The following is a 21,767-nucleotide window of genomic DNA, read 5'->3' on the forward strand; positions in this document are numbered from 1 at the left end:
GTTGAAGGTATTTGAAAACTTGTGGTGCTTGGGAGAGGTCCCAGAACACTGGAAAAGGGCCAATGTGGTGCTAAACTTTAAGAAGGGGAGGAGGGAGGATCCAGAAAACCATAGGCCAATCAGTTTAACTTCAATACTGGGTAAAATTTTGGAAAAAATTATCAAGAAGTTAATTTGTGAGAGGATGGCAGAAGGCATGATGCTGAAGGATAGCCAACATGGTTTTGTTGTGAGCAGGTCATGTCTGATCAACCTTGTCTTCTTCTATGAAGAAGTAACAAACCACTTAGATGTGAGATGCAGTTGACGTCATATACTTGGATTTTAAAAAGGTCTTTGATATGGTCTTCCATGACACACTTATAAAAAACTGGGGGACTGTGGGCCAGCAGAGTCCACGGTCAAGTGAGTTGGGAACTGGCTAAAGGGTCGAATCCAGAGAGTGTTAGTGTACAGGTCCGTATCATCTTGGCAGGAGGTAGCCAGGGGTTCTTGGCCCCATGCTGTTCAACATCTTTATCAACAATTTAGATGAGGTTTTGGAAAGCATGCTGGCCAAGCTTATGGACAATACTAAGTTATGGGGAGAAGCGGTCATGCTAGAGCAGGAATTCTCAACCAGAGCCACATGTACCCCTGGAGGTACTTGAGAAGGCCCTAGCAGGTAGGCACCGGTGGGCAGGGATGGAACACTGCCATGCACGATCTCACGCTGCTGTGCAGGCACTGCCCGCCTGGCTGGACCCAGGGTGGGGAGATGGGAGAAGCTCGCATGCGGCAGCTGCTGCTCCACACCTGGCCATGTGCCACTCTCTAATAATGATTAAGGGCCTGGAGGACAAACCTTATGAGGAAAGACTAAGGGATCTGGGACTGTTCAGCCAGGGGAACAGCAGACTGAGGGGGGTAGCTGTCTATATTTGTGTAAGGGGTAAATATCAGGAGCTAGGAGAAAAAACTGTTCACTAGGGCACCCCAGGGAAGACAAGGAGCAATGGCCATAAAACTGTTAGAGGATGGTTTCAGGTTGGATGCAAGGAAGGTACCCTTCTTTATGATAAGGATAACCAGAATCTGGAATAGACTTCCGAAGGAGGTGGTGCTGTCCCCAACCTTGGAAGTCTTCCAGACGAGACTGGACAGATACCTTGCTGGGATCATTTGATCTCAGCAGTATTCCTGCCCAGAGCAGGGGTATGGACTCAATCTTTTGAGGTCCCTTCCAGCCTTTAATTTCTATGAACACAGTGGTACACAAAAGAATCCTACTGACTTCAGTTCTGTTAGAAATAAAGAGAAAAAAGAAATGTTTGCCAAGCAAACAAAAATGCCAGAGAAAAATGTTTTGTAGCTTGTAAGTGTGCTGTAAATAATTATACTATATAGTATGGTTCATACTGATATTAAGTGACACCTGGATAGAAAGGAAGCTTCCTATGAGTGGTTCCACTCAATACAGTTTCCTTCTAAAATTGGCCCACTCCCACACTGTTAACATAGATCATTTTCAGATGAAAAACTGCAGTTATTTTCACACTGAAAAACTACAATGACTCTACATGTAGTTAGCTTTGAAGTACAAAAATGCTTTATCTAGCCCCCTAGTGCAGCAAATGAGATGGTCTTTGAGAGAAGAGTAATGGTTGTTCTAAGCTGTGAATGTCTACCAGTAAAAGTCTGCCAGCAAATAGTGCCAACACTTAAATCTTTGCAACTCCCTGTCTTTAGCTTCTTCAATTGTACATATTCAAATTGTAGTTAAACATTCAGGAAGGTTGGGGAAGGTTAGATAGAGTTAAAAATGGCCACCCAATCAAAGTAAGTTGGGATGGGGGGATTGCAGGAGCTTGTAGGCAGGGGGGTGGGAAATTGGTCAGCAAGCAGACTCAGGATGGACGAATGGATTACTGATGGGGGCAAGCAGGGTCTATGGAGGGGTTGGGGACTCTCTCCCCTAATCCCCAGGAACAGGAGCGATTTTTAGCTCCCAAACTCCCCCACCCCCAGATGACATCCCCCGGAAAACCAATACCCCTCTCCCGGCGAATGCTGGTAAAAACTGTAACTTGCAGCAGCTTGCAGGACTGGGGGGGAGGGAGGCAGGCTCAGGGGGGTGGCGGGGGGCAGCAGGGGGCTGGCTGATCCATAAGGGGGGTGGTATCCATTTGGGGGTGGTGAAAGGGCCAGGGAGCTAAAAAATAGCCTGGTGCAAGGGGGCTGGGTAGGGAAAGCACAGTCCTGAGACTGGAGGCAATGGCTGGGCTTTCCTAGTCCTGGGACTGCACTGGGAACTGTAGAGAAGTTCAGTTAGATGCGTCTTGCCAGACCCAATCTAAAGTTAGACTACCTTGGAGGTACAGTTAACTTAGATCAGGTCAATAATTTTTAGACCGACCTAACTGCCCTGAACTTCTGTACAGTTTGTACTTAGATGTACCCTTAGAAAACCTTATTTTCAATGTGGATTCATTTGGCACAATTCGCAGCATCAATGATCTGGTAATATCCATTCTACTCTTATACTGCTTCAAGAATGAAATCTCATTCACTCTCATTGAAGTGTATTCGCTGTTCACAGTAAGCTAGTAATTACTTATTCTTTGTTCAGTTAAAGGAAGCTGGCTACACAGAGAACAGATCTGTTGTTTAAAACAATGTTTTGGGTGGGGTTTTTTTGTTTTTTTTTTACTCAACTTCCACTTGATTCATTCATTCATCATAATTTAGTTAGAATACTAAATTGATTTCCCAAAGAAGGAAAGTGATAATCCTAAGTGATCAAATATTTAGCCATGCTAAATATTCACTTAGCCTAACATTTTTAAAAATGACAAGTAATTTGGGTATTCAGATTAAGACATTTTACAGGCACCCGACTTTCAGATGGCAAGTGAGATTTAAAAAGGGATGCATGAATGCATAGGCTTTCATTTCCAAGTTAGTGACCTACTTCAGAATGAAGCCTTACCTGAACTTGTAGTGGAGAAGAGAACTGTAACGGTGAGGAAAAAGAGTGCCTGTATGGGTCCAGGATCCAGATGCATAGTGCCAGATTACAGAAGTTGAAAGCACAGAGCTCCAGACTATGACAAGGCACTGAAACAACTGTAACAGAAAAGAAAGAAAATCTAAAATTTACTGTAGATTTTTTTTTTTCTCCTTGATTTCTTCTTATATAGACAGAAACACGGCTGGAAACTGGAATCAAAGTACATTCACACCTTCAAGACCAGGAGACTTACCATCACTCAGTACATAACAAGACTTTAGGAGAGTACTGCACAGAGACAAATAATAAGTTTATAGACTTAAAAAATATTAATGTATTACAAAGACTACAAAATTATAAAATGGGGGGGGGGGGGGGGGGGAGGAGAACAGGGATGGAGTTTTTGTATTATTTACCAGAGTTATATACAGTATTGCTATTTTACCAACAGAACTGCCAGGACACCCATGGCAAGAAGATACTAAGCAAACAAAAAATATGCAAAGGGGTATGTAAATTCATTTTGAACTCTACACAGTAGAGCTGTGCAAAGCTTTGGGCTCGATTCAATTTGGAGGAGATTCAGCCCAATTCGGTGGCCGAATCCGAATCGAATCAGAGTACCAATTTAAAGGTTCGAATCTATTCAAAGCTCTATGAATCTATGGGAAAGATTCGGACAGCTTTGATGATTCGGGCAGTCCCCAGTGGTCGCAGCAGGGAGCTGGACCTGGACTCGGAGCTGGTAAGTACTAGGGGCAGGGAGGGCTTAGGGGACCATGGGGGACCCCTACCAGCCTCCCCTGCTCCCCCAGCCCCATCAAAGCTGCCTGCCTCCCCCCCTAGTTCCCAGCCCTTTAAAGAAAAGCCCCGGTGCTCACCAGGTGGGTGGGCTATCCCCAATGACCCATGCTCCACAGAAGGCTATGCCATGAGTTCCCTGACCCCCCCCCCCCACACACACACACACACACACACACACACTCTCCTCCAGCCCCCTCACGGGTCCCCCAACTGGGCCAGCTCCACCTCTTTAAGAAAAAAACAAAAAACAAAAACACCAGAGAAAAGCCCCAGGACTCACTGCTCCTGCAGCAGCCTTGGGGCTTTGGGGGGGCTTGTGCAGAGCCCCCCACATGGCATGGTGCAGCAAGGATTGCCCTCCACCAGCAGGAGCGGTGACTGTGGGGGTTCTCTCTTTTTTTTTTTTTCTTAAAGGGTCAGAGCTGGCCCAGGCAGGGCACCCGTGGGGGAGGGAGGGGGGGGGGGCTGGTGGATCAAGTGGGGGTCAGGGGGTTTGTGAAGGCTGCCCAATCAGCATGGGGCAGTAGGGGGCAGCAGGGATCACCCCCCACCTGGCAGCACCCGGTGAGTCAGGGCCTTTTTTTTTTTTTTTTTTTTTTAGTGCCAGGAGCTGGGGCAGGTGGGGCAGCCATTGCCAGGCTCAGGGGATGGGCCTGGCTGATTCAGAGATTTTGCAGCAGCCGAGTCTCTGAATCAGATTTGGCCAAACTGATTGAGGACAGTGATTCGAGTCACTAAATTGAATCACTGTCCCCTGAATCATCCGAATCCAAAGCAAATACTAGCCGCTTTGCACAGGCCTATTACACAGACATAAATGTCTCCCTGGGTGGAGCAGCATATAAGTTTATGGACAACAGCTGCCAAGTCCCAATCATTACATATTCCTACTGCTTAGCTGAATTTTACATTACCTTGTGACTAGCCTCAAATGCTTGGGTTCTGTAATTTCAAATTGTCGAATTTATGAAGTTAACACAAGATTTCTAACGTATTAAATACTTTAGATGCCCCCTTGTATTCCATAAGTACTCACTCTAAATGGTAGGATGTTCTTTTTTGAAGTTTCAGACTTCACAGAGACTAAAAAGTGGGAGGGAGTAGTAGAATATGGAAAATAATTCCGATATAGTTAACTATCTTCAGGTTTTCTTTCCAGCCCAAGGCATCAAAAACTAAAGCTCATTACTGAAGGCATTAGAAAAGGTACTATCAGAATAGAGCCAATATCCTTTACAATGTGGGAAAATAATCTGTAGAAACCCTTTAAGCCAAAATGGACCAGAGATTCAAAGAGGTCTCAGTTTTGTGTTTCACAGTATAATTTATGTGCTGAAGAGATCAACTGAAAACTGCTACAAAAGCTGAAATCTCAACTCTGAAGGGTTTAACGCTTGGGTATCACATAAGGGGGCTGTTTAATCAATTTACAAAAAAATTCAGATCACCTCTCCCCCGAAAAGTCAGGTTTACCTTGTTTTTTAAACAAACATAGACACAGCAACTGTTTGTTTCATTAGAACTATAACTATATTACTCTATCACAGGAAAGCTACTCCAGCATGAACATGTAAAAAAAAAAGTATTAAAAGAGTATCAGAAACAGCTAGAAGCAAATCACTCCACATTTCCAAAATCTATTTACTAAATGCTGTTTGTCCTTGTGTCTCACAATTCACTTCATAGTGCCAATCTGAAAAGCTCATGGAGAATTTACAGGGTTCTGTTAGAAATGATACAAGATTGAATTGCTGGCAACTTCTGAAACCCTCGTACAAGAATTATCCAATAATTCCCAGGGCCTAACTAACATTTTGCCAGTTCCTTTGCAGAATGCTTACAGAGGTTCTCAGTAGCACAGAAATGGCAAACATATTAGCTGTGTAGAAACTGCTTTGGTTTATTTGAATTCTCACTCGGTTCAAGGGCAGGAGATCCACCCCACTAGCAAGCACACAGGACAAAGTAAACACTCAGAGAACTTGTTAACATAAAACACTTTTCCAATGAGGCTGGGGGACAGTGTTTCTTTTTACCAAATCGTTCCTCAACTATTTATTTATAATAAGCAATGAAATGTATATTCTAGGTCAACTTTAACCCCAGCCAGCACATGGGGCTACTGGGTTACGCTGCAGCTGTCTTTTTAAAGGAGGCAAAGCTCATTAGCTTTTAACTAAACCTTATCTTAGGGGATCTCCTTTATCCAGTCTCTGATTTCCTTTGGTTTTAATCTTGCTCTTTCCATGTTCTCAGCAGCCAGTGGCAATAGCTACTCTTCTCTTTTGACCCACCAATCTGGCTCTTAGCAGGCTTGCAGGACAGCAAGACCAATTACAACATACCTTGGATACAGAGAAAACTACATGTGTGAATAAGGATCTTCTGCTGGAAACTTGCAAGTGGGACAACAATTTTAATGAGTCTTCAGTATTTACATATGAAAGCAACATTCATGCTTAGGTACTTGCTTTTAATTTAGTTTTGAGACCGTAGAAATTGATATCCAAATATATTAGCATCTGCTCAGCTCTTGCCATAAGCATTAGCTAAACAGTGCATAACACAAGTGTGAAATTTAAGCTGATGATGCTTCAGAGAAAAATGCAAGACCAATTATAAACAGCTGCTGTATTTCCTTTAGAAAACCAGATTTAAAGCTGGTTTCTTTAAACTTAAGCAGGGGTGCACATACAGAGAAGGATAGATACTAGAAATTCTCCAGAATGTGATATCCATAAATCTGACTCCCATGGAAAATGCTATTTTAAGAAACCTGCTACTTAAAAACCAACACTCTTGGGCGAGGAAAAAAAACAACATTCTGACATAACTGTGAAAACAATTATTATTAAAAGCACCAGAAAGCAGGATCAGAGAAAGATGGTTGATCATCAAGAGTAGCCACACATGACAACAGTAAATTTTTTTTACTGCTCAGCAATAAACTATTATTTAGGGTGTTGGCAAAAGTACCAGTTACCACTTACTTTACCACTTCCTGGTGCAGAGGGCACCTGTGTGAAGTTTATTTGAGATATTATTTTTCTTGGCCATTTCTGTGGCAGGTAGGAACACACTATGAGAAAGAACAGCCGTACAAATGCAGAACTTCTGTATACAAGAGATTAACCTGCAGGTTTTTTTATTTCTACACGGCACAGTGGTTCTAACCCTTTGATTCATGACGCATCTTCAGAAAATTTTTTAATTTGATGGCCTCCTGATTAATAATCACTGTTATGCTGCCTCAGCTTTTGTCAGTGGTCCTCAACCAGGGTGGTGCTGACACAGCCACCTTTGCCACCAGGTAAAAGTTCCCCACGCACCTCGTGGCCTCAGATAGGGAAGTGATACATATGCTCTTGCCTCCATTAGGATTATCTATAGGCTTGGCAGGATTTGATTTTTTAAAAAATCACTAAATGTTGATAAATGCCAATTTCCCCTCACACTCTCAGACTGCCAAAAAATATTTCCAATGTTAATGATCAAAATGTATAGAAAGGGGATGTAAGAAAAAAAATGGCTGATGAATTGTGTGACAACAGGGGAAGAAGTCCTATAGACCCATGCTGACTAGTTTGAACTGAAACTCCCAGAAACCCCAGGGGACCAGAAACAAAGGGGGAGGAAGTAACAAAGCAGACAAGGGAGCAGAGCTGGGACTTCCCCTCCCTAAGTACAGATAACAGAGATAACTACATGAATGAGTACTGAAAAGAGCTGAAGCAAAAGATACACTCCCTGTAGAAGGTGTTTTTGCTAGCCACGGTCACAAGGAAACTAACTCAAAGGTTGAGAAAGCAGAATTTATACTTAACACATGATGATGGTTCCTGGTAGACATTCACTTAATAACATGGTGGGATCTGATCCTGGATCCCAATTCATGCATCCTGGGATAAGAGATAGATCCCATTGTACATCTGATTGCATAGGGAGCCCAGCACTGGGAACTATTCCCCAAAGCTGTGTTTCCTGCAGCACCCTTTCAAATTGTCATTATGGTTGGAGCCCAGGATTGCTGCCCCAGCTTCACACATACCAACATATGTGTTTAAACCCATATACTAGGCAACATATGGAACAGCCTACCACCCCAAAACTCCCTCTTATTTGTGCTGGTTTGTCTTGTATTTTACACAATAAGACTATGAGGTAAAGCTTGTTATTTACCATATGCTACAGGCTTTCCACTGATATAAGACCTCTAAATGCTACTGCAATATAAACATTATAACAGACAGTTACCCCTGCTCACTAACCGTTGTATGCTCAAGTGCTATCACATTTAAGTACTACTTTGACATCTACCTAGGGCGGCCATTGGTCCTGTTTTATACCAGACCATCCTGTTTTTAAACCCTTTGCCCCCTATCTGTTACTGAATGAGGAACGGATTGCAAAAAGTTCTGTTTTTCAGTTCACCGGTGAAAATGCATGTCAATCATTTGTCCTCACAATTCTGTTGGCTGTGCCTAGAGGTAGGACAGTGCACAGCCAGGAGGAAAGGGGTCCCAAGCCAGTCAGGGCAGAAGGGAGGGAGGCGGAGGATCTCAGGGGCTGGTTGCTTTGCACCCATTTGACAAGCTGCAGCTGCAATGCACGTGCAGGCACAGTGAAAACCGGGGCACTGTTGCATGTCTGAGCTCCCTGGCATGTGTGGATGGACCTGGGCCCTGGGGGAGCTGAGCTGCTAGGGCTGGGCAGTTGGTCTGAAACGACACCCCCCTGCACTGCCTTAGCACAAGGTAATGGTTTTGAGAGCAAGCAGGTGGAGCACTGCATTTGTATCTGCTGGAACTCCTGTGGAACTGGGGCAGGTTCTTGTCACCGTCTTTGCACCCACAGAGCAGCCCAGCGAGTCCCTGGGTGTCCTGCTGTGCAGGGAACTGGAGCTCTGAGCAGAGGGGCCCCTGGGTGGCTGGGCCAGCTCTTTAAGCCACTATTTCTCCTGTCTGCCTCCTGGGGAAAGAAAAGAAGGCCCTACTCAGCAGCTGGCAGTACTGCCACAGGCATCCAATGCCCACTGATCCCACTCAGCCCAGCTCTGACCAGTACGTGGTCAGGGCAGATTCCTGGGTGCCCAGTGTCTGTACTGAATACTGACTGGGGGGAGGTGAAGTCCCTGTGCAGCACGTGCCCTGGCTTCCAAGTGTGGAGCTGGGCTGGAGTGAGACCGGATCCCAGTGCAGGGAGGGGGTGCTCAAGCCTCACACCTGCTATGCCCCGTTCTCAAGGCTGGACTGTCTGGAGAAACCAGCAGAGCTGTGGGATATGTGAAACAGTGATATAGGGGGAGTGACGTGAGACTCCCTGCTGGCTGAACTGCAAAGGCTCACAAACTTGCTGCTAATCCTAGCACTTGCTCTCCCACGTTTCACAGGATGCCACACGTTCATTGGCATGGGGTTTATGGACCAAATAGCAATCTTTTTGTGGTGGCTCCTCCCCTTGCTGTTGATTGTCCAAGTGGGCTGGTGGTCCCACCCCTCACCAAGGAGATGTCCTGTACTCTGGAGATGCGTTAGTGGCCACCCTACATCTATCCTGATGGCTGTAATGAAATAACAGAAAAGAGGGAATTTCCACTAGGGATAAAGTATCTATTTTCTTCTCCAGTGTTCTAGTTTGTTATGTTACTTTACTACCCAAGACAAACTTCTCCATGTCATCCATGCTACTTGTAAGAACTGACAGGTACTCCTCTTTAAATAAGATGATGATTTGCTTTTTCTTAGTCCCAAACAAAGCCTCCATACATGTGGGAATGCTAAGGTCAGAAACGACAGCAGAGCCTACTCTTTCACTGTGAATAAACTGGCGTTGAGATTCCAAGGACTTCTGGTTTCTGCCCAGGAATGGCATCTCCCACTTTAAAAACTAAAGTCCAGTATAGATTGCCATATCATATTTTCTATTTTCTCACAGTTGAACTATGTTATGTTTTTCTAGCCCATACAAAGTTTCAGAAATATTGTCTTTTTAATTTGTTCTCTAAAGTTTTCACTGTATCAACACAATAGACCAAATTCAAAAGAAACTGAATTCAAGATTTTCACAAATCAAATCCCCTAAAATCAAACAAAACACTACAGCTGAAGTGTAAGCAAGTTGAGTGGATCATTACATTTCACACTGAGGCATCTTTAAAAAAAAGGAGGGGGAGGTATTGAAGCTGATGGTACTGCAAGAGAAAGTAAGCAGACATTCCTTTGGCAGTCGACTCCTCAGTGATCAGCAGAGCCTTTGATCATTAGCTGTCCTCATGCTGTCCTCCTGGGGTCTGGCAAAATGAGTGTAACAGCTGGCATATACACTTCACTAGCTGCTTTTTATTTGGAGTGTGGTAAGAAACTCAGCAGCAAATGATACTCTGCACATCAGTTTTAACTTCTAACCTCTGGAGTTTATTCTTTTCGTAGCTATGAAATCCCTTGAAGCAGTGTACAAACAACACTGATGAATTCTCATACATACTGTACAACTAATACATTCACTACAGAAATGTACAGGTTTCCCTCGCTTTATGCTGAACACACGTTCCTGGAAAACAGCACAACTTGAATTCACAGAGACAATCCACTTTACAATGCAACAAATAGGGATACGTTCCAAGACCTTGACTGTACTGACCCCCAGAGCCATTTCTACCACTTTTACAAAACAATTTTGGTACTCACCAAAAGCAGACAGTACACACAAGCACAGTACACCCCTATCATAATGGCGATGGCAACTGCAGAAACACGTGTCGCAGACAACGAGTGAGGAGCACAGATCCACACAGGAGGCTATATTGTGGTGCGCATCAAATGCAGCACAAAGCAGCGGGCTGTGGGCTTCCACCACACTGATTGCGTAAGAGTGATTTTACCTCGCATATAATGGATTTTTGGTATAAAAAGGGTCATCACATAAGAGCAAATTCACACAAACAGAACCCACATAAAGTGAGGGAAACCTGTAGCCTGCAAATCTTGGGGAAAAAAAAAATACTGTGGCTGTTCATGGATAACACAGTCAATAGGTTTTATGCTGACAGGAAGGTCTGATGTCGTTGGAAGGGAAATAAGCTTACTTAAGCATCATTTTTAAAGAATGCCCAGTGATCACTCAGTCATTAGCATCAACCTTTAATACACAAATGTACATCTACAGTGTTCATTACCCTTCCTCCTTCTCCTCCAGGGTCTCAATCAAGTCAGCCAAGCATGCAAACTGATCCTGTCGCCAGCAAAAGCATTTCCTTTTACTGTGGTCAGCCAAAACCAGAAGAAGAAAATGGAAGTCACTTGGAATTATGGCACCAAAAAGGCCAGACAAGCAAGGAAATAATCAACTCCACATGAGCCACTTTTAGCCCATAACAATGAAAAGGGCCCACAACTAACCCCAGGAAAGGTCATCAGGACCACGGGGGTCACAAACAGAAAAGGGCAACAGTGAGTGGCTGCCAGCTGTAATAAGAATCACTGTGCTCCTAATTATACTCAGAAGCGAGCTGGAACTCAAAGACAAAATTCTATTATGGTGACTTTTTTTGCAAAAAAAATTTAAGTGCTCCTGTTTTACCCCATTGCAAAGCAGGCACTTCAGCTATAATGTGTGTGTGTTGCTAAATGACAGGAAGTCAAACAATGCAGATAAGAAGTTGGACATCTACATAAATGTGGACAGAAAGAAATAATTCTTTTTTTAAAAAAGATTATTAGACATCTGTGTTTGGAATTATGGAGTTAGGAAAGAGAGGATTTTGACATTACAAATAATGAGATTATATGCACCAAAAACTATTTTTTCAAAGCTGAATCCACCCTATTCTTGAACATTCAATATTTGTTCTAGTTAAATTTTTCAAGTGTGCCTGCATGACTGGGTGAAAACCTGAAAGATGATATGTAACAGTATCCCTCCAGGAACAAAAGCTGTAAAGAGGCAAGAATCCAGTGAAAGTAGAAGCCTGACTACACCTTTAGACAGAAAAAACACCCCACACTGGGCGTGTCAACATGTGCATGAATGTGCTTTTCCTAAAGCACATTAAAAGTTAGTACCTCCAATGTGAGGACTAAATAAATGCGCATTAGGCTGCATTTATTTTTAAGTGATACAATGCACGGTAACCTATTGTAATGCACATTAAAGTAACTGCACGGTTTTTTATGTGATGCTTTAATGCACAGTAATATAGGCTACTCAGGCACAGATCACATGGAAAATCCTTTAAATGTAGAAAATATTTCATGGTTTCAAATTTGTGGTCTTACTAAGAAGTCATTGCAAAAAAAATCTACATTTTCTAAATGCGGATCACCCCAATCACCCAAACGTAAGGGGAAAAGCACAAAACTGTATGAGAGTTAAATTCTTAACATTTTTCCACCCCACTGTCTTTAACTTCACTAAATCCCTTCCACCTTCTTCATTCTCATTCAAAGTAACCAACATTGATCTATTACTTACATCAGGTATTGCTAAATGCTTGTTTTAATGATTAAATACAGGACTGATCTTTGTATATAACGTTTCTGCACAGTTTTGTATGTCAGTGAGGGAAAATATGAAGTTGCAAATTGCTGCAGCCAGACACATTTTCTCTGCAACATTTAAAAGAATCCCTATGAATGTGTGATGCATTACCACAGACAGTTTGAAATTCGGTATTAAATTATGTGCACTGAAATTACATAATTGATCCTTTTGGCACATTGTATTTATGATCAGACTGAAAAGTGTCCTAAGAATAAAAAATGGTAGATGGTGTAAATGCAGTACTGTTAAAAGTGAATAAGAGATGACACTGGTCTGCAGTCTCATGAAGTAATAGTAATAAGCAACATTTTCAAACACCAATGCTTTAGTAAAAACACTGGGCTCTTCACATTTGAAGTTCCCCATAAACTTGATCCTGACATCTTCACTAATATTCATGCACACACTTGGAAGGGGGGGGGGGGGGTTGGAATTTAAAGGTAAAAGTGACTGAAATAAATTTCTGCTATGTTCAACTACAGGTAAGATTTTCAGCAGCACAGAGTGTCATGTAACAAACTATAAGTGGGGAAAAAAAGGACATTTTCCAGCTTCTAAAACAACAAAAATCTGTTGTTTTGACTCAGATTCTTAATCCGACTCACTCCTACTTAATTAGAAATCAGGATAGATTTGCATCTCAGAGATTAACTGAAGTAGATTTTACATAGTACAAGGTTTTGTGAGTTGAAGCTCACCTCACTCACAATTAATCCCATTTAAATTACCTTGGCCATGAAGAAACAGGCCTTTCAACTTCATCTGGTTAACAGCACAGATGTTCATTTAAACTGGGTTGATACAATCATTCCAACACAGCCAACAAGCAAAGATGGCCAAGTACTCTTCCAGGACATAGACCATATTTAGAGGAGCGCAACTGTCATCAGCAGCAACCCCTTGCACTCAAGGATGAGGGTCTTATCTGTGGGTCTGAAGATGGCTGACAAGGCCAATCCGGGATCAATAGGTTCTACTTCCTAATAGGTTCTACTTGTGAAGGAACATCTTGAGAAGCTGGATACCTTCAAGTAAGCCGGCCCTGACAATCTTCACCCCAGGGTACTCAAGGAGCTGGCGAGCATCATAGCCCAGCCTCTAGAGCGGATCTTTGAAAACTCTTGGCGCTCTGGTGTAGTGCCCGAAGACTGGAAGAAGGCCAACGTGGTGCCTATCTTCAAGAAAGGGAGGAAAGTGGATCCGGCTAACTATAAGCCCATCAGCCTGACTTCTATCCCGGGGAAGATCTTCAAAAAGTTTATTAAGGAGGCCATCCTTAATGGACTGGCCGACGCCAACATCTTAAGGGATAGCCAGCACGGGTTTGTTGCGGGTAGGTCTTGCTTGACCAATCTCATTTCCTTCTACGACCAGGTGACCTATCACCTGGACAAGGGAGATGAGATTGATGTCATATATCTTGACTTCAAAAAAGCCTTCGATCTGGTATCCCATGATCGTCTCTTGGAGAAACTGGCCAATTGTCGCCTTGGCTCCACCACGATCCACTGGCTGGAAAATTGGCTCCGTGGTCGGACCCAGAGGGTAGTAATTGATGGAAGTCACTCATCGTGGTGTCCTGTGACCAGTGGGGTCCCCCAGGGCTCTGTCCTTGGACCCATACTGTTCAACATCTTCATTAATGATGTGGACACTGGAGTCAGAAGCGGACTGGCCAAGTTCGCCGATGACACCAAACTTTGGGGCAAAGCATCCACACCAGAAGACAGGCGGATGATCCAGGCTGACCTGGACAGGCTCAGCAAGTGGGCGGATGAGAATCTGATGGTGTTCAATGCCGATAAATGCAAGGTTCTCCACCTTGGGAAAAAAAACCCGCAGCATCCTTATAGGCTCAGCAGTGCTATGTTGGTTAGCACTATGGAAGAAAGAGACTTGGGGGTCATCATTGACCACAAGATGAACATGAGCCTGCAATGCGATGCTGCGGCTAGTAAAGTGACCAAAACGCTGGCTTGCATCCATAGATGCTTCTCAAGCAAATCCCGGGACGTCATTCTCCCCCTGTACTCGGCCTTAGTGAGGCCGCAGCTGGAGTACCGCGTCCAGTTTTGGGCTCCACAATTCAAAAAGGATGTGGAGAAGCTTGAGAGAGTCCAGAGAAGAGCCACGCGCATGATCAGAGGTCAGGGAAGCAGACCCTACGATGACAGGCTGAGAGCCCTGGGGCTCTTTAGCCTGGAAAAGCGCAGGCTCAGGGGTGATCTGATGGCCACCTACAAGTTTATCAGGGGTGACCACCAGTATCTAGGGGAACGTTTGTTCACCAGAGTGCCTCAAGGGATGACGAGGACGAATGGTCACAAACTACTACAAGATCGTTTCAGGCTGGACATAAGGAAGAATTTCTTTACTGACCGAGCCCCCAAGGTCTGGAACAGCCTGCCACCGGAGGTTGTTCAAGCGCCTTCATTGAACACCTTCAAGATGAAACTGGATGCTTATCTTGCTGGGATCCTATGACCCCAGCTGACGTCCTGCCCTTTGGGCGGGGGGCTGGACTCGATGATCTTCCGAGGTCCCTTCCAGTCCCAATGTCTATGAAATCTATGATTCCAGGGCAGGCAAAATACAGCCTACGGGCCGTATCTGTCCCACCAACTGGATGGATCTGACTTGCAGCTGCCCCTGCAGCGCTTCACACAGGGCCGAGCTCCACCTGCTCCCACAAGGGCAGTTTGCGCCTCCACTCCCACCAGCCCTGGCCCCCAGCCAGCGCATAATTTCCAGTGAGGCTGTTCCCAGTCCAGCTGCAGCTGGCTGGATGTTCCTCTTCTCCCCTTCACCTCTAGCAGGAACAGCCAGGCTGAAACTCCCCCCGCCCCAAAACAGCACAGCAGGGGCAGGAGGAGGAGCATCCACTGAAGGCAAAGGTAGCACAGCAGCACCCAGCTGGCTGCAGCCACACCAGGACCAGCCCCACCAGAAGCTGTTGGGGCTGGTGGGACTGTTCTGCTCCCCTTCCTTCCAGCTGTGGCTCCTGCTCCTGCCCCTGCAGCACCACACCGGGTGGCAGGGAAGCTTCAGTGGGAGGTGCATGGAGCTCTTGCTCCAGCTCTCAACCGCCTTCCACCACTCCGCCCACCTGCATGGGTGCTCATCGCGCCTGGCAGGTGGAGCAGATGGAAGGTAGCCAGGAGCTGGAGCTCCATGCACTGGGCACAAGCCACCTGCTTAAGCTTTCCCCTGCCCACCCCAAGTGGCACAGTGTGGCAGGGGCAGCTGCAACAGCCACAGCTGGAAGCAAAGGAAGCAGAACAGCCCAGCCAGCCACAGCCAGTGCACATTGTCTGGCACAGCTGTCATTGTGCTCCCCTCACCTCCCAATAACAGGCACCATTGTACTCCCCTCACGTCCCAATGACAGTGTGAGCCTGGCCAGCTGCAGCTCCACTTGCAACAGCCCTGCCAGAAGCTGTGCACTGGCTGGGGCCGGGGCTAGGGCTGGCATGTGTGGATGGGAACACAGCACGGGCTGCCCCGGGCAAAATTCAGCCTCATGTGTAGCACTGCAGGAACAGCTGCCAACTGGGCAAGCTCTGTGGCACAAGTCCCCTGCATCCCCCTCCCACCCTTCACCCCCAGCTAGCTCCCAGGCAGCCCTCTGCCTCCACCTCCTGCCATCCCCACCACAGAGCAGATCACACCTGTCTCGCTCCTGAACACTGCTCCCCACCAACTGAAAGCCTCATAGGACATTTTGGTGAGTTGTTGCAGGAGACAGGAGTGGAGGGACTTGGGCAGGAGCACTATGGGGCAGAGCCAGCCTGGCCCTGCTTGCTCACAGCACATGAAGCTCGAGGGACTCACACACTCCAGGGGCTCTGAGGACCCTGCCCCCTTCACATATACATACACCCACATCCTCCCACATATCCCATCCCTCACCATCCCCCCAAACACACCTACAGCCTCCCACCCCAACCACATACCCCACACCCACAACCCTCCACACCCACCCCGAGTGCATGCACACACACACCCCTCCCCCCAAAAAATGCAAGAGTAAGAGTGTATTTTGAGCTATGATGCAATTGCTTTTAGATACACTATGCAAACAGACATAAATCAGGACAAAAATATATTTTTAAATAAAATTAAAATAAAAGTTACAGGAGACGTTTGATTTTTTTTTAGTATACATTTAGTTTTTCTCCAGTTTCAAAGTGACAGCATCCTCCCTCCCAAAGAAGTACTTCCAGGGCAAGGGGATGGACTTCCAGTGGCAAAGGTCAGGGGTACAACTTCTAGTCTCAAAATGGCAGCCAGGGGGTGGGGCACCTGTCAAGGGGTAGGGCTACACTTGTGGACCTCAATAGCTCACCAAAACTCACTAAGCAGCCCTCCAGCTGAAATAAAATTGTCCACTCCTGTTTTACTCCAACTCAGGCATGTGTTTCCATGCGGGGTGGGTGGCTCTGGATTCCTGATGTGTTCTAAAACATGCTGTTTCTGCCATTCCCGCTTTTTTGTCTCCTGTTGTCATTGTGAGGTTTCAAAGAACTGAGATCCTTACAGCAGACTCTTCCTTCACTTGGAGCAGTTCTGGACGATAGTTTCCACCGAGTTGATGTTGATTGTTGCAGTTTTTCAAGTTGGCGTTGAGGACGTCCTTGAAGCAATTCCTCTGCCCTCCTCTTGAGCATACGTGTTGACAGAGCTGGGAGAATAAAACTTGCTTTGGTAGTCTGGAGTCAGACATCTGGATGATGTGACCAGCCCAGAGAAGATGATGCTGAAAAATCATTGCCTCAAAATTCATGGCGTTTGCTTGCGAGAAGATGATAACATTAATGCATCTGTCTTCCTACTGGATTTAAAAGATCTTCCATAGGCAGCATCAATGATAGTTCTCCAGCAACTTGAATTGTCTCCTGTCAGCGAGTGAAAGGAGACAGTTCAGGAGGGTTCTCGCAATGATCTTTCCTGTAGTGGACAGCAAGACAATACCTCTGTAACTTCCAGAGTTGGGCCTGTCTCCTTTCTTGAAGATTGTCATGATCATGGTGTTCCTGAGGTCATCTGGCATTTCCTCATCATTCCAGATCCTTAAGATGAAGGTATGGAGCTATGATGTAAGTTTCTCTCCCCACTTTAAGATTCCAGCAGGGATTCCACCTACTCTAGATGCCTTGTCACTCTTCACTCTGTGACAGGGGGCAATCTCCCAGGCCTGGTTACAGTACTGGCTCGCCTGCCAGCCTAGAGCAGTCTGCCCATCTCGCCTGCCATGCCTTTGATGTCAAGTAAACTGGTGTTACAATAAGTTGGAGGCTACCCATTTTAAGACCCTGATGTCTAAGGGTGTACACAAGGCTCCAACCTTCCCTTATGTCCCATGCCTTGCAGATCTCTTCCCTGAGTTGCTGTTTGAGCAAACTCAGCCCTCTGCTAGACCTCATACATTCATCCTATCATTCCACCCCAACAGGCTCCGTTCACACACCCTGTTCTTACTAGGCGTCTAGCACTCCACCCACTCTCACTGGGCCTTTCTTGCCACCCCACACAGGACCACATTTGACCTGCCCTGCTCCCTTCAGTGGCTCCCATAGGCCATGAGGCTTGCTTACTTGCACTCCCTGACTGGCCCTGGTGCAGCCTTTCGGGCATCTCCTGCAGCCCTCATCTGAACAGTGACCAGCCAATTCACCTCACCCTGGGCGGAGTTCTGACTTGAGTCCCTTGCTGGGTAACTCCTCGTTTGCACCCTCTAATTAGGGCCAATTACTCACCCTCTTGGTCTCAGGCCCACTGGTGGCCTCAGGCATCCGAAGACTTACCTGGGTCTAAATGCCCCCTTCCTGGGGCCTCGACACCATACCCTTTTGCCAGGGTAACTACTCCACCCCATCCACTGGGGCCCACACTCTGCCTCCACTATACTAGGGCCTCTGGGTATTACACCCCCCATGGGCTCAGGTGCCTGGCCCCAATATTGACCAGTCAAGGGTCCCTCTGGTCAGGTCTTTGAGCAACTAGCCCACTCCCTCAAACAGGTCCATCTTCTTAGGCCTCTCCAAACACCGGCCTTACACCCCTCGAGTCCCAGACCTCCAATATCAATGCCTGGATCCCTTGCCTGTTCCCTCTACAGGGTAACCCACCAGGTTTTGGGGGCTGGGGTTATAAGGCACCCCTACCCGCCTTTCACTGGGAAGGCAACTAACCTGGCATTTCTGGGGGACTGTCCCACCAAATCATCCTTCCCCAGCAGTGTGCAGTTTCCATACCCAGGACCAAGCAGGTCTACCTCCAGTTCCCACATCATCCACCCATGGCATGCCAACATCTTAGAAATCAAGGTTGCGGGTATTTTTGGCACCCTGCCCAAAAACACTGCTAATACCTGAACTATATGGTAAATCATGAACCTTTTGCCTAATGTACTCTATATAAGTAGGTGCCAAAGTGCCTTTATGGAGTACCTGTGCTAAAACTTGCAACAGTTTTAAAAAAGGTAACATGCATCAATCCTGGATGAACTAAGTCTATGGGTACTATATGCAAATTACTACAGCTTTAATTTCACGGTCAGTGTTTTCAAATTTGCTTCTTAATTTCATGTGCTCAGGGAGAGTAGGATTTGACAGTAAGGAGGGGAAAAAGGGAAAAGGTGGGGGGGAAGCAAAAGGCAAGGTGGATACCTGGCCCTCTTCTCCAGATTTATTTTCCCTGCTGTAGCAATGGGAAGGGGACAAATTCAAGGTCAATCTCCAATGAGATTCTATACCTGGAAAAATTATAAAATTTCCCATATATAAAATCTAATTATTGGGGAATCATCTTGTATTTGAGTAAATATGGTAAAAGAAAGGTAACTAGACTTGCAGGAACCACAAACTAAAATCTTAACCAACAAATGCAAATAACTGAAAAAAGCTTTCAGGAGCCAGATCAGAAAAGGAATTATTTATTTATGTTCTACAGTCCTTTCAAACTTTTTCAGAAGACATATGTGCACCTGCCACAGAAATATAAAGATTTTTTTTGCAGCAGCAGCACCAAAATCCAGGCATGCTTTTTGAAGCATTTTACATACCTTGAATAAATGGAATTATGGTTTGCCTTCAAATTCCAATCATCAGCATTCAAAAATTAGTTGCATCTTAGTGACGAAATTTGATGAGAGAGAGGGGGAATGACAACAATAAGGTCAGCATACTGACACCAACACAATTCACCTAGATTTTTCCCTCAAATCTGTGCATCTGTTAGGGACTAATTAATGTTTACATCATACCTCAGAATACCAAGTTAAACCCAAAAATTGGGCGCAAGAGTACACTTAATCTATCTACAAGGAACTGTGGCAAGAACCATTTTTATTATTGCAAGAGTATTTGGGCATGTTTTGACAAGTGCACATGTGCAGGGGTGCATGTTTCTCATGGGAAAAACAGCGCTCTGGCACATGGCAAATTGCCCCGGGTTGGGGTAGAAGAGGCTGGGGCCAGCACAGGTGCTCACCCCAGCAGCTTTGCCTTGAGTCCTGGGAACCTCCCAGGGCAGCAGTGGCACTATACCAGCCACTTGGAGCCTGGCCAGCAGCCAGGCTTCATTTCTAGTGGCTCATGCTGCTGCCACATGTACCACACCACTTTTTATTTTTTTATTTTTAGCAGTGGGTTATTTTTTACACCAGGATTTCCCAGTGTCAAGAAACCCTACTGTGCTGCAGGTGCGTGTGGATCATGTGCAGTTTGCTGCACTTCAAATGGGTTTGAAGCACTGCAAACCACATGTGCATGCTTGTTGGGACAAGTCTTTTCTGTTCATAATTTTTCAATCCCTTTCTTATCCTCTCTTTCCTTCCCTCCCTATACTCCACTCAATACTCCCGTTTCATGCAAAATCTCACATTTTAAAGGGGGGTGGGGGGGGCGGTGGTGGCTAGCCAGGAAAGTTGTAGAACAAATGCACATAATATTTGCAAACAATTATGCTCCCCAGCTCACAGTGTGGTGGCTCCTTTAATCTTGGAGTTCCCCACATGTCCCCCTTCCCCCTGCTGCTGATTGGCAAATAGGCCCAGTTGGCCACACCGCTTGCTCCTGATGACTGGGAGGGGCAAAAACCGTGGTTTTGAATATGCTGCAGTTTTTGCCTCCCATCTGGTCAGCAGCAAGTGGCAGGTGGCAAAAACCACGACATATTTAAAACTGTGGTTCTTGCCTCCAGGCCATAAGAAGCCAGCAAGCGGTGAGGTCAACTGGGCCCCTCCACCAATCAATGGCGGGGGGGGGGGGGGGGGGAACGGGACTCCAAGATTAAAGGAGCTACCACACTAAACTGTGGGCCCAGCTTGCAAACTAATCCCTACTTATAGCCCTTTCCCCCTACTCTGTTGCATTTGTTCAACATGAACAGGGACTCTGGAAATCTTCAAGAGGAGACTGGATGGTCACCTGGCTAGGGTCACCTGACCCCCAGTTATCTTACCTGCCTGATGCAGAGGGGCTGGACCCAATGATCTTCCAAGATCCCTTCCAGCCTCTTACAGGGAGAAAGTCATAGATTGTATGTCATATGGTTACTAACACAATGGAGCCCCAGCTTTACCCATAAGTAATTTTCTTCGTTGGTGATATTTTTATATAAACAAGAGACTTGCATTGTTTTTCTTGTCATATTTATCATTTCAGCTTACTGCATCTGTTCCTACAGCTCTAACCCCAAAACAGCCCCTAGTCTTCTTTGTTCCAGCAATAAAGCTATGAAGATGCATCTGTGAGATTGTCATTAGTTATCAAGAAAATTTATCTCAAAGCAAGTTAATATTTTCCCTAGAGAAGGATTTTTCATTATAGCTTTACTTCTATTCAACCAAAAATGTGCTTTTCCCCCACTCAACAAGCTGTTCAGTGAAAAGATGCTGTCCACTAGTAACTCCCATGTATCTTTTACATCTACATATCTTGCTCTATAGAACTTGGTTTTGGTTCTCCATTTGAAAGACTTGGAGGGAGAGGAGGAAGGAGGAGGCCAAAAAAGGGGAAAAAAGTAACGTGAAATGATTTCTCAAAAAAATTAGAGTCATTACTTGGTACAATTGGGATTTGCTCCTGAACAGGACAAAATGCACAATGCCACAAGCTATGCTCCTTTCTTCCTTTCACCATCCTCCAACGTACAAAGTACAGGGTTTTTTTATTCTGTCATTCAAATGCTTTTTCTGACAAAAGGATATAGAAGTTAATCTTTGCTATTCTAAGCGGAAGATGACTTAACTTGAGCTCAGGTGGTAGATAAGCATGCAAACCACTTAGGCACACTTAGACCGCTACAAACTAAAGCTAAATGTAGAAAGCAGTTGTCTGTTTTCTTCACAGTGCACACTAAGAGAAATTACTATGAACTGGCTTAGGTAAATCTTCAGGTGATATTTTTAACCAAAGCCCCATGTGACATGGTA

The 21,767-nt window shown here is 45.4% G+C and overlaps 1 protein-coding gene across 4 annotated transcripts in view; it reads right to left on the minus strand.

Moving 5' to 3' along the window:
* Positions 1–21,767, minus strand: part of CDON (cell adhesion associated, oncogene regulated) — a 148,967-nt gene that overhangs the window by 62,095 nt on the left and 65,105 nt on the right. For all 4 annotated transcript variants that reach the window (XM_019490097.2, XM_059719545.1, XM_006261208.4 and 1 more), the window contains exon 2: positions 2,969–3,105. In XM_019490097.2, the coding sequence (XP_019345642.1) occupies positions 2,969–3,044 (76 nt within the window). In that variant the 5' untranslated portion in view covers positions 3,045–3,105. The remainder of the gene's footprint in view (positions 1–2,968; positions 3,106–21,767) is intronic.

Source organism: Alligator mississippiensis, chromosome 16 (assembly GCF_030867095.1).
Source record: "Alligator mississippiensis isolate rAllMis1 chromosome 16, rAllMis1, whole genome shotgun sequence".
In the NCBI taxonomy this organism is placed as follows: Eukaryota; Metazoa; Chordata; order Crocodylia; family Alligatoridae; genus Alligator; species Alligator mississippiensis.